Genomic DNA, 16,533 nt, shown 5'->3' with positions numbered 1-16,533 from the left:
AAATGATGTTAAATATTTAGAAAATGTTCAATATGATTGCTACTGCATATAGAAATAATCATTATACTCCTAACGCCTCAAACAGCATCTCAATTTGTTCAACTGAAACAAATGGATAAAGTAAAGCATGAAGATTTCAGTAATAGCAACTTTCATGTGTTTATATGTTTATCTTCTCTTTTTAAAGACTAGATTACTTAAAACCTTAATTCTAAATCATGTGGCCAACTCCTTGGAAGAGTCTTTAATCTCTGACTTGATAAGCTGAGGAATGGACAAGAACTTGGAGAGAAATCTGTTCAAATCAGTGGCTGGATTAATTTAGATGGCCTTATCAAGATTTCCAGGCAAACTCAAAGAAAATTACTCTCTCTTTTTCTTCTTTCCTGTCTTACCAAACTTCTGGCAACAGAAGAGGCAACACTTTGTGGCCAGAAACATAATAGCTGCCACACATGCTAGCAGGAACCCAATCACATCCAAAGAACGGTACTGGTACCAGGTGAGATTGTGGGAGGCTGGCCGCAGGTGTTTGGCTCCTTTGTGGCGCATCACAAACTCGATCCAGAAGACTGCTCGGTCCAGGGGCTTCATAGGCTGATCATGGTGAATTCTTGATAACCTCATAGCATTCTCTTTATAGCTAAAGATTGGACACATAGACAGCAAAGTAAAAAATTCATTAAGAACATGATATACCTAAAATTATGTTATGTTATTAAAAGTATACTACATAATTATATGCTGAATATGTCACAGATAATATCACCAAGAGCTCAGAATGCATATGATAGTTTATTTTCTCATGAGACATTTCTAGATATGGCAGACTATCAGCTGGAATTTGTTGGATATTTCATAGTCTAAGTAATAGTTGCAAGTAGGTGAGAGAATAATTTCCAATCAGAAACAGCATTTGAAAAGTTCAGAAATAAGAATGTGGACCATGTAGGTTGAGAATACAGAATTTTAATCTCATTTGATAAGTATCATTTTAGGAACAAGATAGTGACAGGAAGCAGCATTGAGGGGCAGGTCTGTGATAAAGATATGCCCATCTTCCTGCCCTGTATTGATCTGGAGACTTTGTGTCAACAATTAGCTAGTCTTCAACCGTATCAGGTAATGGTTTCTGTCTATGATCTTCATGGGCCTGACATTTCAGACCAAAACAAAAAGCTTAATATGACCCAACGGGGAAAAGGTAGGCCCTGAGAGTGAGCAGATACTAGAATATTTGCTTCAAGTTACAGAAGGATGCAAGTGCCATTGGTGAGAAGAGACAATGGCAATAATGAGAACACTAACTCTTCTAACTTCACTCATGGAACAAATGACCAGGCCAGGGTTTTGGATTAAGGTTTCCCACGGCTGACCTAGGAGGAGGATTTTCTCGGATGCGTGAAGGAGGTGAAGGAGGGAGGTTATTCTTCCACACTGAAGTACAACCATCATTTGAGGAGAATATAGAACATTAAATGGTAGAAAATAGTGGAACAACATATAGAAAGTTATGAGGAAGAGAATTCTGAGCCAAAAAATTATACATATCCCTGTTGCCCTTTGCTTCAAAGAACAAGGCAGGCCTTTCTTAGTATGCAAGAATTTAAGGAATAAGTACCTCTTGATATATCTCAGGAAAACAAGGAAACAACCAAAATAGAAGCTCCAAGACACATAAACAAAATATTTGTCAGAGAACAAATTAAAAAAAACAAAACCCCTCAGGAATAGAAAGACTGAGGTAAAACACAAATGGCATCATTAAATCCATATAAATACCAAACTAAGGCCAAACAGTACTGGAAATTGTGGTCATTGACAAGATCTGTATGTTATACGCCTTAACAATAATAATAATACATCAAACAAAGATTAAAATGTTAGGTTTAAGAGACATGCATGAGAGCTTGAGAAGTGACTTTATAGTGACAAGTCATTCTATAGTGACCAAAATTGGAAACATTTTAGAAATAATTATTCTAATCTCTAATGTCAATAGTTGTTCATGGATTTATATGTAATTTTTAGTATATGATTTATCTATTAAAGAATATTTATTCAAAGCCTGGCGATTCTTTTAATTTGACTATAGTTTTTCTTTCTTTCCCTGAATATATTTATTTGATTGATTTCAAATAACATATTTAATGTAATCATTTATTGTTGGGAACTTTATTTATTTATGATCACAGTTATGTTTATTTGAAATGAAATAGTATTACCAAGTAACATCAAAATTAAAGGATTTTTTCCAGCTTTACTGATATAGTTGAAGTATAACAATGTGTAAGGTGAGGTGCACAATGCGTAGATTTGATACACTTATACATTGAAGTATGATTTACTGTAGCATACACTAATACTTCCATGACATCACATAATTGCCATTTCTTTTTTCTGGTGAGAAAATTTAGAATCTACTTGCTTAGCAACTTTCAAGGTTGTAATATAGTATTATTAAATATAGTTATCATACTGTACAAATGTCTAGAACTTACTCATCCTATACCTGTAAGTTTGTACCCTTTGACCAATATCTCTCCAACCCTGAACTGTTAGCACCTGGTAACCACCAGGGTCTACTCTCTGTTTCTGTGATTTGGCTTTTTAGATTACACGTATAAGTGATATCATAAAGTATTTGTCTTTCTCTGTCTGAATTATTTCACTTAGCATAATGCCTTTAAGATCAACTATGTTGTCACGAATGGCAGGATTTCCTTCTTTCTCATGGTTGAATAATATTCCATTGTAGGCATATACCACATCTTCTTTATCCATTCATCTGTTCACAGGCACTTAGGTTGTTTCCATATTTTGGCTATAGTGAATAATGCTGCAAAGAACATGGGAGTGCAGATATCTTTTCCATAACCTGTTTTCATTTCCTTTGGATATATACTCAAATTGGGATTGCTGAATCATACAGTAATTCTATTTTTAATTTTTTGAGGAAACTCCATAATGTTTACCTTAGTGGCTATACCAATTTACATTCTCAGCGAAGGTAAGAATGTGTTTCCTTTTCTCCATATCCTCACCAACACTTGTTATACCTTATCTTTTTATGACAGCCGTTCTAACAGATGTGACGTGATATCTCATTGTGCTTTTGATTTGCATTTCCTGATAATTACTGATGTTGAGCCCCTTTTCATGTACCTCTTGGCCATTTGTATGTCTTCTTTGGAAAAATGTCTATCCAGAAATCCTGCTCATCATTTATATCTACTTGGTTTTTTTATTTCTTTTGCCATTGAGTTATATGAGTTCTTTATATATTCTGGATATTAACCCCTTTCAGATATATAATTTGCAAATATTTTCTCCCAGTCCATAGGTTGTCTTTCATTTTGGTGACATTTCTTTTGCTGTAAAGAAGCCTTTAAGTTTGACGTAGTCCCACTTTTTGATTTTTGCTTTTGTTCCTTGTGCTTTTGTGTCACACCCAAAAAATCATTGCCAAGACTCCTGTCAAGGAGCTTTTCCTCTAGGAGTTTTATGGTTTCAAGTGTTACATTTAAGTCTTTAATCCATTTGTAATTAATTTTTGTGAGTGGTGTAAGACAGGGGTAGAGTTTCATGCTCTTGCATGTGATATCCAGTTTTCCCGGCATCATTTACTGAGGAGACAATTCTTTTGCCATTGAGTATTCTTGGTTAGCTTGTCAAAGTTAGTTGACTGTATATGCGAGGGTTTATTTTTGGGCCTTCAAGTCTGTCCATTGGTCTATCTGTCTTCATTTGTCAGTATCATTACTTTTTTTTAATACTATACCTTTGTAGCATAGTTTGAAATCAGGAAGTGTGATGCCTCCAGGTTTCTTCTTTCTCAGGACTGCTTTGGCTATTTGGGGTCTTTTGTGGCTCTATATAAATTCCAGATTTTTTTTCTATTTCTGTACACCAAAAGCCTTGAGAAGCTGATCACTCAGCCTGTTCTTCCTTTCCCAGTTAGGAACTCTTTCTAGCTGGCTTGGGGATGGGATGATGCAGGCAAAATGAAGCTGTTCCTTCTCTTATTGGGTGACTAGTCTCAGTTTCTTTTTTTGTTTCACTGCGTTGCTAAAATTTCTTGAGTGGACTCTAGAGCTATCCCAGGGCTGATTCTGTTCATGAACAGCTGTCCAATTATTGATCTTTGTCGTGGGTCAGACAGGCTAGGTCTTCTATGTCACCATTTGGACCACTCAATTTTACTTTACTTTCTTTCTCTTCTTTTAAGTTAACATATAGCAATATAGAATATTTTTTATTAAGAAGTAGCATGATCCAATATTTAAAAAATTATTTCTGTCTTTTTCTTTTTCATTTTTAAATTAGCAAAAGGAAATATCTGAAGTAATATTTCTCTGTCAGCAATTAGTTATAGCTACAGGAGGCGAGTTAAGTGATTTTTAATTTTTGTTTCTCTATTTTTTCTTATATTGCTAAATTCTTTATAAGGGTAATATCTGCAATTTTTAAGAAATAAACAATAATTATTATTAATAAAAAATAAAGATTTGTGTCACTTTAACAATAGCTTATTTTCTTTAAAGGGACTTAGTGTTTCTATGAGGTTGTGATCTATTATCAATTAATAGTAGGTGCATCAAAATGCCTCCATCAAATTTGAGAAGTATAAGAAAATTGTACTCAATATCAATTATGTGCTGGTGATTATTTAAAAGTAATCAATTTAAAATTATGCAAGTTTTCTTTTTTAAATAGTCCACGTTTCTCAGACAAGAATATATTCTTTACTCACGAAGGGTTGTTAATGACGGCCTTCATAGCGTTAAGCAGATCCGAACTCTTCATTGTATGCAAGTCTACTTCAACACCTGCCCCTTTGGCCTTCATACGAGCAATATTACCAAACTGATCACCAAATATGGGAATTCCCACCACAGGGACCCCATGGTAAATAGCTTCATAGATCCCATTGGTTCCACAGTGAGTGATAAAAGCTCTGGTTTTGGGATGACCTAATAGGAAAAAACACACCATTATTCTAAGTTGTGAGAGTTTCAGAAACAGAAAATCATGACACCTGTACAAACTATTGATTCAATTAGGCAGCATCTACTATACAATTCTGTGCTGTGAGGCCATATATAAAGTCCTCTAAACTCTAAAGAAATCAGCAATTATTTATTCCAGCAATTAAGTCATTCCATGAACTTCTAAGAAGGTTTGTGTGGAGTTTAAATGATGGAGAGTAGTGTCCAGGTGGACAAGTTGTTGGGATAAGGAATATATTAATAAAAAAGAATGGAACGTTTGAAGAAATGAAACTTGAGTGGGCATGTGGCAGAAGAGGTAAGATGTGCAGGGTTTCAGTGGGAGAATGTCAGCCTAACAGGCTAGAAAGATAGACCAGGGCAAGTTCATGAAGTACTCTGTTTAAGAAAATGGGATTTTGCACTTGATTTTATACGAATATGGAAACATTTGTAATATTAGAAATGATAAATAGAGTTATCAGATTTTTATTTTCAAGTAGTTAGATTGGGATAGAGAGAAGAGAGGTGGGAGAAAATGGATACAGAGAATCAGGAGATGCTGCAATATTCTATGCCAGAGTTAAAGAGAGCCTCATCTAAAGGTATGTTGACTCTGATTCTGAGGAGGGACAGATTGTGTCATAAATGGGAGAATTATAAACTCCTTAATGTTAGAGCTCGACAAAGATTCTCTCCTTGTCAAAACTCTAGTCAGACTCCTCTGAACTCTCTTCTCAACTAGGCCCTGACTTTGGGGCTTCTGTGTTTGTCTCTGCATTGTCTAATTTTAGCAAGAATCCTACTAAGTCAGCCTTAGTTTAGCTAGATTCTCCCAGCCTCAATATCCAGATATCCCAGATCAGGATATCTGACCAACCTTTGTACCTGATCAGTTTCCTCATCGATCATAATCCCCCAGGTGATGTCTGATCACTCTGACCTGCCTTCACCAAGAATCTGAGTAGATCAGTTTAGCCAGAGTCTCTCCTTGCCCAGGAGGTTTCCCCTTAATTTTCTATACAATGAACCCCCACCCCACTGTGCTCCTTGGCTATAAAATCCCTACTTTTCCTTGTTGTATTCAGAGTCCGCTCCAATCTCTCTGCCTCCCTGCAAGAGTCCGTTGCAGTGGGACCTGTGCTTATCAGGATGATCTTGAGTAAAGTGTGCCTTCCAGTCTTGAACCAATTTCATGAATAATTTTTTTCTTTAACAAGCTTCAGAAGAAATTAAAGAAGACGTTCAGGAGTTTTTTGCTTGTTTTGAATACAAATTTGTTGGATTTACTTGTTATTGACTAATCATTCAGATTATCCCTCATTCAACTTTGTTTAGTTTTGCTTCTCTTTGGTCTTACCGAGAAGATCATTCTGTGGAATCCATTCATATAGCCGTGTATTGGGTCCTAATGTATCTGGTTTTGTTCCTGTGTATCTCCACAGAACCTGTTAAGATAAATGCCTCTACTCTATTAGATTTTTAGGGTCACATGAGACATTTATTTAGAATTATTCTAGTTCAATGCTTTCATGTAACAGATGAACAAACTGAGGTCCTAAGAGATTAAGTGATGGGTGTTCTTAAACCATTGAAACTATGACTTCATTTAAAATGTTTGCAACAATCCTAATAGATAGGCCATGGTCATCAGAACAATTCTCATTTATTAGACAAAGAAATAAAGGCAATCTGTATCTGAAATAATTACATACTGCTGTTAAGGGGCCCTTCTGGTAAAGGGAAATTTTTTTTTTTTTTTTTTGTGAGGAGGACCAGCACTGAGCTAACATCCAATGCCAATCCTCCTCTTTTTTTGCTGAGGAAGACTGGCCCTGGGCTAACATCCATGCCCATCTTCCTCCACTTTATATGGGATGCCGCCACAGCATGGCTTAACAAGTGGTGCGTCGGTGCACACCTGGGATCCGAACCGGCGAACCCCGGGCCGCCACAGCGGAATGTGTGCACTTAACCACTTGCGCCACCGGGCCGGCCCCGTAAAGGGAATTTTTTAAATGGAATTTTCAGAAGCAAAGGGAAAGGATGTTGCTTTCACTCTAAGAGTTTGTTAGTGTTTCAAACATTTGTTACATACTTGGAGGTAACAGAGAAGCAATCACTGTATTTTTTTTATTATTGTAAAATATACATAATGTTATTTATCATTTTAATCTATTGTAAGTATACAGTTCAGTGGCATTAAATATATCCACAATGTTGTGTAACCATCACCCTCATCTACACCTCGAAAGTTTTCATCATCGCAAACATAAACTCTGTATCGTTAAACAATAGCTTTCTATGCCCCTACTCCTCAATGCCTAGTAACCTCTATTCTGCTTTCTGTCTCTGTGAATTTGAGTACTCTAGTACCACATATAAGCAAAACTATATAGTATTTGTCTTGTCCTGATTGGCTTATTTCACTTAGCATTGTGTCTTCAAGGTTCTTCCATGTTGTAATGTATTAGAATTTCCTTCCTTTTTAATACTGAGTAATATTCCATTGTGTGTACATCCTACATTTTGTGTATCCATTCATTTGGGTATTGTGAATGATGCTGATATGACCATTATGTACAAACATCTGTGCAATTTCTTGCTTTCAATTCTTTGAACATATAGCTAAAATTGAAGTTACTGTTTCACATGATAGTTCTATGTTTAACATTTTGAGGAACCACAAAACAGTTTTCCACAGTGGATGCACCATTTTCCACTCCTTCCAGCAATGCACAAGAGTTCCAATTTCTCCACAATATACCAACACTTGTTATTTTGCATTTTTTGATGCTAACTATCCTAATGAGTATGGAGTGATATCTCATGTTGCTTTTGATTTGCATTTCCATAATGATTAATGATGTTGAGTATCTTTTTATGTACTTATTGGCCATTTGTGTATCCTCCTTAGGGAAGTACCTATTTAAGTCTTTTTCCATTTTTGAATTGAGTTTTTGTTGTTGTGATTGAGTTATAGGAGTGTTTTCTGTATTGTGAACATTAATCCCTTATCAGATACATGATTCGCAAATATATTTCCCAATCTGTAGACATTGTATTTTGCTTTCTTAATAGTATCTTTTGATGCACAAAAGTTCTTAATTTGATGCAGTCCAATTTATCTATTTTTTCTTTTGTTGCTTGTGCTTTTGGTGTCATTATCTATGAAATGAAGGCCAAATCCAATGTGAGAATTATTTTCATCAATATTTTCTTCTGAAAATTTCATACTTTTAACTCTAAAGTTTAGGCCTTTGACCCATTTTGACTTAATTTTTGCATATAGTGTAATAAGAGAGTCCAACTTCATTCTTTTGCGTGTGGCTATCAATATCTACCAGCACTATTTTTTGAAGATACTGTCCTCTCCACCGAATGCTCTTAAACCTTTGTGGAAAATCTATTTTTCAAATATGTAAGGATTTATTTCTGACACAGTGTCTATTTCATTGGTTTGTATGGCTAGTCTTCTGCAGTACCACACTGTTTAATTTACTGTAGGTTTATAGTGAATTTCAAAGCTGGAAAGTGTAAGTCCTCTAACTTCATTTTTTTTCAGGATTGTTTTGTCTATTTGTGGCTCTTGTGGTTCCACATGAGGTTGAGGATTGGATTTTCTATTTCTACAAAAAAGGCTGTTGGAATTTTGACTGGCATTGCATTGAGTGTGTAGATTGTTTTGGATAGTGTTGACATCTTAACCACCTTGTCTTCCTATCCATGAATATGGGATGCCTTTTCACTTATTTAGGTCTTCTTTAATTTCTCACAGTAATAATGTTTTGTAGTTTTCAGCATACAAATATTTCACCTCCTTGCTTAGATTTATTCTTAAGCATTTAATTCATTTGGTTGCTCTTTTAAATAGAATTGCTGTCTTAATTTCATGTTCAGATTGTTTCCTGATGGTGTATATAAACACAACTGATTTTTGTACATTGATCTTGTATCCTGCAACTTTGTTGAATTTGGTTATTACTTCTAGTAGCTTTTTGTGGATTCTTGGAGATTTTCTATGTATAGGATAATGTCATCTGGGAATAGAAATAGTTTTAAGTTTTCCTTTCCAATTTGGATAACTTTTATTTATTTTTCTTGTGTAATATCCCAGGCTAGAACTTCTGGTACAGTGTTAAAAAGCAGCACTGAAAGCAGGCATCCTTGTGTTGTTCCTGAACTTAGGGGGAAAGTTTCCACTTTCCCACATTGAGTAAGATGTTAGCTGTGGGTTTTCCAAAAATATCTTTTATTATATTGAGGAATTTTCCCTCTATTCCTAGTTTTCTGAGGGTTTTTAGCATGAAAGAACATTGGATTTTGTCAAATTCTTTTTTTTGTGTAAGTCAAAATGAGCATGTGTTGTTTTTTTCCTTCATTCTATTAGTCTAATATACTACATTAATTTCTTATGCTGAGCCACCTTGAATTCCTTTGATAAATTAATTTATTATGGTGAATATTCCTTTCAATATTCTGTTGGATTTGACTTTCTAATATTTTGTTGAGGATTTTTACATCTATATTTACAAGGGATCTTGGTGTGTAATCTTATTTTCTTGTGGTGTCCTTATCTGACTTCTGTATCAGGGTAAATCTAACCTCACAGAACCATTTAGGAAGCGTTCTCTCTGGTTCAATTTTTTGGAAGATTTTGAAAAGGATTAGTTTAGTTTTTTTAATAAATGTTTGATACAATTTACCAGTGAAGCTATCTGGTCCAGGATTTTTCCTTGTTGAGAGGTTTTTGATTACTAATTCAATCTCTTAATTTTTTATAGCTCTGTTGAAATATTCTATTTCTTCAGTCAGTTTAAACAACTTGTGTGTTTCATGGAATTTATCCATTTCTTCTAGGTTGTCTAATTTGTTGGAGTACAATTGTTTGTAATATCCTCCATATAATTCTTTTTTTCTCTGTAAAGTCAGTAGTGTTCTCCCCATGTTCATTTCTGAGTTTAGTTATTTGCATCTTCTTTTTTTCTGTTTGCAACTGTACCTAAAGGTTTCATAATTTTGTTGATCTTTTCAAAGAACAAACTTTTGGTTTCATTAATATTTTCCTTTGTTTCTCTATTATCTGTTTTATTTATCTTTGCTCTAGTCTTCAGTATTTCCTTTCTTCTGCTAGCTTTGGGTTTAGTTTGTCTTCTTTTTCTGATTCTTTAAGGTATAAAATTAGGTTATTGATTTTAAGTCTTTCTTCTTTTCAATATAGGCATTTACAGCTATAAATTTCCCTCTGAGAACTGATTTCACTGTGTGTCATAAGATTTGGTCTATTGTGTTTTCTTTCATTTTAAAATATTTTTAAAATTATCCTTGTGATTTATCTTTGACCCTTTGGTTGTTAACTTCAATAGGATACAAAAACTCTACACATTTATAACTCCATTCTCCTTTCTGTTAATGATGTTGCAAATTACACATTTATACATTGTGTTCCTAATAATATAGATCAATAGTTGTTTTTTATTTATTGTCCTTTTAAATCATTGAGAAATTAAAAATTGGAGTTACATCCAAAAGTTCAATAATACTAGCATTTATAATTGCCCTCGTAGTTACGTCTTGCAGATGTTTAGTTCTTCACATGGTTTAGTGTTAATGTCTAGCAGCCTTTCATTTCAACCTTAAAGACTCCCTTTTGCATTTCTTGCAGGGCAGGTCTAGTGGTAATGATCTTGCCCAAATTATCTTTATAGGGGAATATCTTAATTTCTACTTCATTTTTGAAGGAAGTTTTGCTTGCTATAAAATTCTCAGGTGACAAATTTGTTTCAGCATTTTGAGGATATCAACCCTCAGCCTTCTGGCCTCCAAGGTTTCTGATGAGAAATTGCCTGATAATCTTTGGAAGATCATTTATGTAGTGAGTTGCTTCTCTCTTGCTCCTTTCAATATTCTCTCATTGAATTTGCATTTCAACAGCTTGATTATAATGTCTCTTGGTGTGGGTCCCTGTGTTTCTCCTACATGAAGTTTATTAATCTTCTTGGATTTCTAGATTCATATCTTTCATTATATTTGGGAGATGTGAAGTCATTATTCCTTCAAATATTATTTTTTCCCATTTCTTTCCTTCTTTGACTCCTACAATGTGTATGTACTTCCACTTGATGGTGTCTCAGAACTCCCTTAGGCTTTGTGAACTTTTCTTCTTTTATTTTTCTTTCTCTACCTCTGACTCAAGAATTTCACTCATCCTTTCTTCAAGTTTGCTAATTCTTTCTTCTGGCTGCTCATATTTGCTTTTTAATCCCTGACTTGAATTTTTTATTTCAGTTATTGTACTTAACAACCCCAGTATTTCTTTTTGCTTATTTTTATAATTTATTTCTCTTTATTGATATTTTATTTTGTTCTTACATTTTTTCTTCTCTTTATCAATGTATTCCGTTAGTTATTTGAGCAGCTTTAAGACAATTGTTTCAAAGTTATTTCTAGTAATTCCAACATCAAAACTTCCTCAGAGATCATTTCTCTCAATTTATTTTGGCCCTTTGAGTGAGCCATCCATTCATATATCTTTGTTTGCCTTGTGATTTTTTTATTGAAATGGACACTTGATTACTATAATATATTAACTGTAGAAATCAGATTTTACCCTTACTTGTGGTTTGATTTTTCTTTTTTTTTGGATTGTTGAAGTGTGTCTCTTTGGTAGGAATCAACCTGAAGTGAAAGCTATATAAGTTCTCAGATCTTTTCTGAGCCTCTGTCTCTCCTTGGACATGCATATGGCTTTCTAAATTCCACCATTATGTGTGAGTGATTTAGAATGACCTAATTATTTAATGTGTGTCTCCCAAATGGAGAAAAAAGGAAAAAGGCAGAAAAAATAGTGCTGCTCCTTTAAACATCCTGAAAGCTGCTTCAGTTAGCGGGGGTGGAAACAACTGTGGCCAATTTCCATGCCTCCACCTCAGTGATTAAAGGCAGGAATCAATAATCAGAATACAGAAGCCCATTATTTGGAGGGTATAGTCCTTACTGCCAAATTTGGCTTCACGAAATCATACCAGGAATACAGGCATTTTGCTTGTCCCAGGGCTGGGAGGTGGAGGATTTGAATCCTGCTATGCTAAAGGCTGGAATTGACCAATTTTAATTAATCACTGTTTACTAGCCTAGCTTTTCCCTGGAAGTTGGAAGTGGACAGATAGACTTCAGAGTTCCAATATAGTTACTAAAGGCAGTTTCTGCAAGTATAACTGCTGTTTAGGTTAAGAGACAGATCCTTGGTGCTCCTTTTCATTCCACCCTGATGTCACCCCTAAGCATCATATTTTAAAGCAATAGAAAACTCAATATTTTTATGAATATCCTTTAGGGATTAAATATTTAAATTAGTAGTGCTCCCAAAAACAACTTTTGAAAGAAATTTGGTTATAAATAAAAGTATTGTTATGATCATTTAGAACTTAAAATGATATGTATTTGTCTATTTTAACTAAAGCTAGAAAGGAAAAGTATCTCTGGTAACATAAGAACGACATTACTCAGTTATAATCTAGAATGACGTTAATAAAAAAACATGTTTTGTAGCAACTTCATAGAGTGAACTGCACAGATTCTTTTCCATATTAATAAAAATTTTAACTGTTTAAATAGAACAGTCATCACTTACGAGTCCTCCAGGAATCTAAGCTGTCAGTTCCAGGCTCAACCAGGGCCTGCTCCAAAACCATTAATTAGAAGGAAATATAGTCACAAGCTATCTTGTGAATTGAGGCCGTGTTTTTATATACTTTTTCCTTTACTCTTTGTCATGTTAGTTGTATCGTGCATGTATGACTCAGATTTAGGAAAAAAAACAAGAAAAACAAAACAAGATTAGATTACATGGAAGCCTTAATATCTATCCATAAAGCCAAGAGATTGTTTAAGATCACTGAATGATTTAGTTTTAGTCCATTAGTTAAAGAAAATTCTGCAATATGTTTTCCTGATGGTAATGCCACTTTTAAAGCAGGATACCAGTCAAATGTATTTAGCTACCCTCTTCTAAGGTTTAATACTTTTTCTTTAAGGCTCAGTCAAATTGACACTGACAATACCAATAGCTTTTCCTACGTTTGTGAAGTACACTTTTAAGGAGAACTTCATGGATTTTAAAACAGCTAAGCCTCAAAAAATAAGATTATCTGACCTTCTGTGGAATCTGGGCAAGGGCTGATGCAATCATGTTAGACTTTTCTTCTGTGAGGTTTTGGATCATTGACCCCAGAGTAAAGACCACAACTCCATCTTCTCCAGAGCTCTGGACAAACTCTTCTAACTCCTGTAAAGAAAACAGCCTTTGTAATATGAAAGTCTATAGTTACAAGAATAAAATAGTTACACACTTTTCTCAATGTGTCTGAATTATGAAAACAGTTCTGCCTTTTCATATGTTAACCATTTTAGAGTAAGAAAATGACCTGAAATCATTGGTTATTAGGCAAATTAGAAATTATTTAATTGAAGCTTTCCACCCAGCATGTTCTAAACATTTTTCAGTTTTGTGTGTTTTTACAAATTATTGACTACTTGTTATATTCTGCCATGTGCTGAGCTCTTTATATTGTATCATTTAACTTAAATACATGGTGATTTTAAGAGATATGTCTACCTTTACAGATGAGAAGGCTGTCTCAGAGAGTTTAAGTATTTTGTTCAAGGTTACACAGCAGTAGGTGGCAAAACCAAATTTCTAAATTAAGCTTGTTGATTGTAAAGCCAATGACCATATTCAATACTCTCTACTGCCGTCCAACCCTCTCCACAATGCTCCAAATGAAGAAATTTTGACTCTTACATTGAGATAAATAGCTCTGGTACTTCACTTCATATTTAGCCTTGGATACTAAGAAAATTATCGTTAACTTTCATGCTGAATCAGTCAGTATAATGACATGCTAACGGCATATTTACTGTTTTTTAATTTAAATTTTCTTTTATTTTGATTCCACTTGTACTTTTTATAAGCTACCACAAATACATTTAAGAATGAGGTAGCCATATAACTTACTGACCAAATAAGTAATTCAGAAATAAGTATATGCATTCTCTGCAGAAATAAGTATAATGCATTCCAATATTTTGGAAATGTATGGCTTTGCATTCAAAATAAAAATAGCATATTTAATCATGTTGAAGTAAAAAAGAATGTTTTCACCCTATGTTTAATACTAACCAAACTAAGGCACCAAATAAGACAAGAAAAAAATGTGTAAGGATTTAAAGGTAAAGACATAAATTTTGTACATATGTATATGACAATTTTGGGGAAACTAAAATAAATATGCAAACTATTATAAATAATAGTTGGTCAGATTCATAATCACTACACTAAAATCAATAACATTTATTTACAACAGCAATAACCAACCTGAAAGTTTAAAATGAGTCATCATTCACTGTAGCAATTAAAAATATAAACTGTTTAAGAGTACAGATACATGCACTTTTATTGAAAAAAGTTACAAATTCTAGTAAATGACATAAACAAAGACTCGAATAGGTAGAGAGATATGTTGTGTGTATTAGTCAGTGTTCTCCAGAGGAACAGAACAAGTAGAATGTGTGTATATTTATCTGTCTATCTATCTATCTATCTATCCATTTATCTATCTATCTGTGGAGAGAGATTTATTTTAAGGAATTGATCCCTGTGATTATGGAGGCTGGCAAGTCCAAAATCTGCAGGGTTGGCCATCAGGCTGGAGATCCAGAGAATAGCCAATGTAGTTCCAATCTGAAGGCTGTCTGCTGGCAGAATTTTCTTTTGCTTTCGAGAGGTCAGATTTTTGTTCTATTCAGGCCTTCAGCTAATTGAGTGAGGCTCACCCACATAATAGAAAGCAATTTGCTTTACTGAAGGTACACAATTTAAATGTTAATCTCGTCCAAAAACATCCTTGGGGAAACATCCAGAAAGTATTTGACTAACTATCTGGGTGCCTGTCCCAGGCAAGTTGACACTTAAAATTATCCATCATGCTGCAGTTACAGACAGATTGATTTAATATGTAAATCTATCAATCTTTTAAAATTAATTTTCAATTACAGTATAATTTTCTTGAGAAATTGGCAAATATTTTTAAATTTATATATAATAAAGAGAAATACTGGGAACATCTTACACCAGATAAAAATACATAATACAAAATGAGTGTCACTAACCTCCTAATAGACAAAGTGAACAATAGAACAAAGTAGTGAGTCCAGAAAAGGAACCCTGAGCATGTAAAAGCCTGCTATATATAAACTTGATATCACAAGTCACTGAGACAATTAGTAAGAAAAATTCACATTGAGTAGATTATTTGCTATTAGGTAGTGCTGTAAAAATATATTCACTACTTAGACAAAAAAGAGAGGTGAATCTTTACCTCATACTATACATTAATATAGTCTGAACGAATTAAATGAATCCATATTAAAGTAAAATATTACCATTTTTAAAATAAAATATGAGAGAATATCTTTATAATCTTAGAAATAAAAATATTTTAAATGAAAATTTGAAAAGTACAAACTACAAGATAATTAAGAATGGATTAGATTACATCAAATTTAGTACATTATGTTTAAAAAAGGAATTCTGAGGTAACATTAACAGATACATGAATTCATAGAGGAAGATATTTGTAACTGCTAAAACAAGGATTAGTACCTAGATATTCTAGATTATGGGAAGAATTTGTATCACTTGGCAAAAACAAACAAAGAAAAAGATTATGCTAAAGAAAAATGTACCAACCATATGAGTTTAACAGAGAGAAAATCAGAATAACTGGTAAATTTCTGAAACAACGTTGAATGTTTCTATTAACTGATATTACCAGTGAAATACAACAAGGTGATACCACTACCTCTATGAAACTGACACATATTAGAAAACAGAGCACTATCACTATATGATGTGGAAGTCGGGACCACTCAAGCACTTCTGATGAACCTATACATTTATACGGCTACTGAGTGAAATTAAATGCACCGTGAAATTAAGTATGCATGTACCCTATGATCCTACAATCCCACTATTGGGTAGGTATTTCAAATATATGCACATGTGCATAATAGAACATGTTTGAAATTTTTCTTAACAATAGTCTTTGTTGTAGGATAGAGATGGAGACACCTAATTGTCATTTATGGGAAATAAATAAAAAAAAATGTGGTAACTACATACACCAAAATTCTCTTCAACAAGCAGAATGAATGAAATATATTTACAAATTGAAACTTAGGTACATATTAAAAAAAACAGAGTAATAAAACAAAGAAAATACAAATTACATCATAACACAATTTGCATAGTTAAACTCAAATCAAGGTTACGTACTGTTCAAAGATCCAGTTATCTGTCTAAATTGGAATGAGAGAATAAATATTACATGCACTTGACTAGGTGTCTACTGGTTGTGTGGTACTGGAAGAGAAGAGGTTAAAGAAAAATGTAAGAAAATAAATCAAAAGAGGTATCTGCTATGGGCTGATTAGGGAATGTCCATGAGTCGAGAGCATGATGAACACATTCTGTGGACCTGAGGTT

The 16,533-nt window shown here is 33.8% G+C and overlaps 1 protein-coding gene across 1 annotated transcript in view; it reads right to left on the bottom strand.

The window, feature by feature from the left end:
* Window positions 1–363: 363 nt before the first annotated feature.
* The window catches only part of LOC131409662 (UDP-glucuronosyltransferase 2C1-like), a 33,818-nt gene continuing 17,648 nt past the window's right edge, over window positions 364–16,533 (bottom strand). The window contains exons 3-6 of the mRNA XM_058547207.1: window positions 13,144–13,275; window positions 6,349–6,436; window positions 4,754–4,973; window positions 364–643 (exon numbers count right to left, since the gene is read on the bottom strand). Of these exons, the coding sequence (XP_058403190.1) occupies window positions 364–643; window positions 4,754–4,973; window positions 6,349–6,436; window positions 13,144–13,275 (720 nt within the window). The remainder of the gene's footprint in view (window positions 644–4,753; window positions 4,974–6,348; window positions 6,437–13,143; window positions 13,276–16,533) is intronic.

Source organism: Diceros bicornis, chromosome 8 (assembly GCF_020826845.1).
Source record: "Diceros bicornis minor isolate mBicDic1 chromosome 8, mDicBic1.mat.cur, whole genome shotgun sequence".
Lineage (NCBI taxonomy): Eukaryota > Metazoa > Chordata > Mammalia > Perissodactyla > Rhinocerotidae > Diceros > Diceros bicornis.
This window is presented reverse-complemented; position numbering and strand designations above follow the sequence as displayed.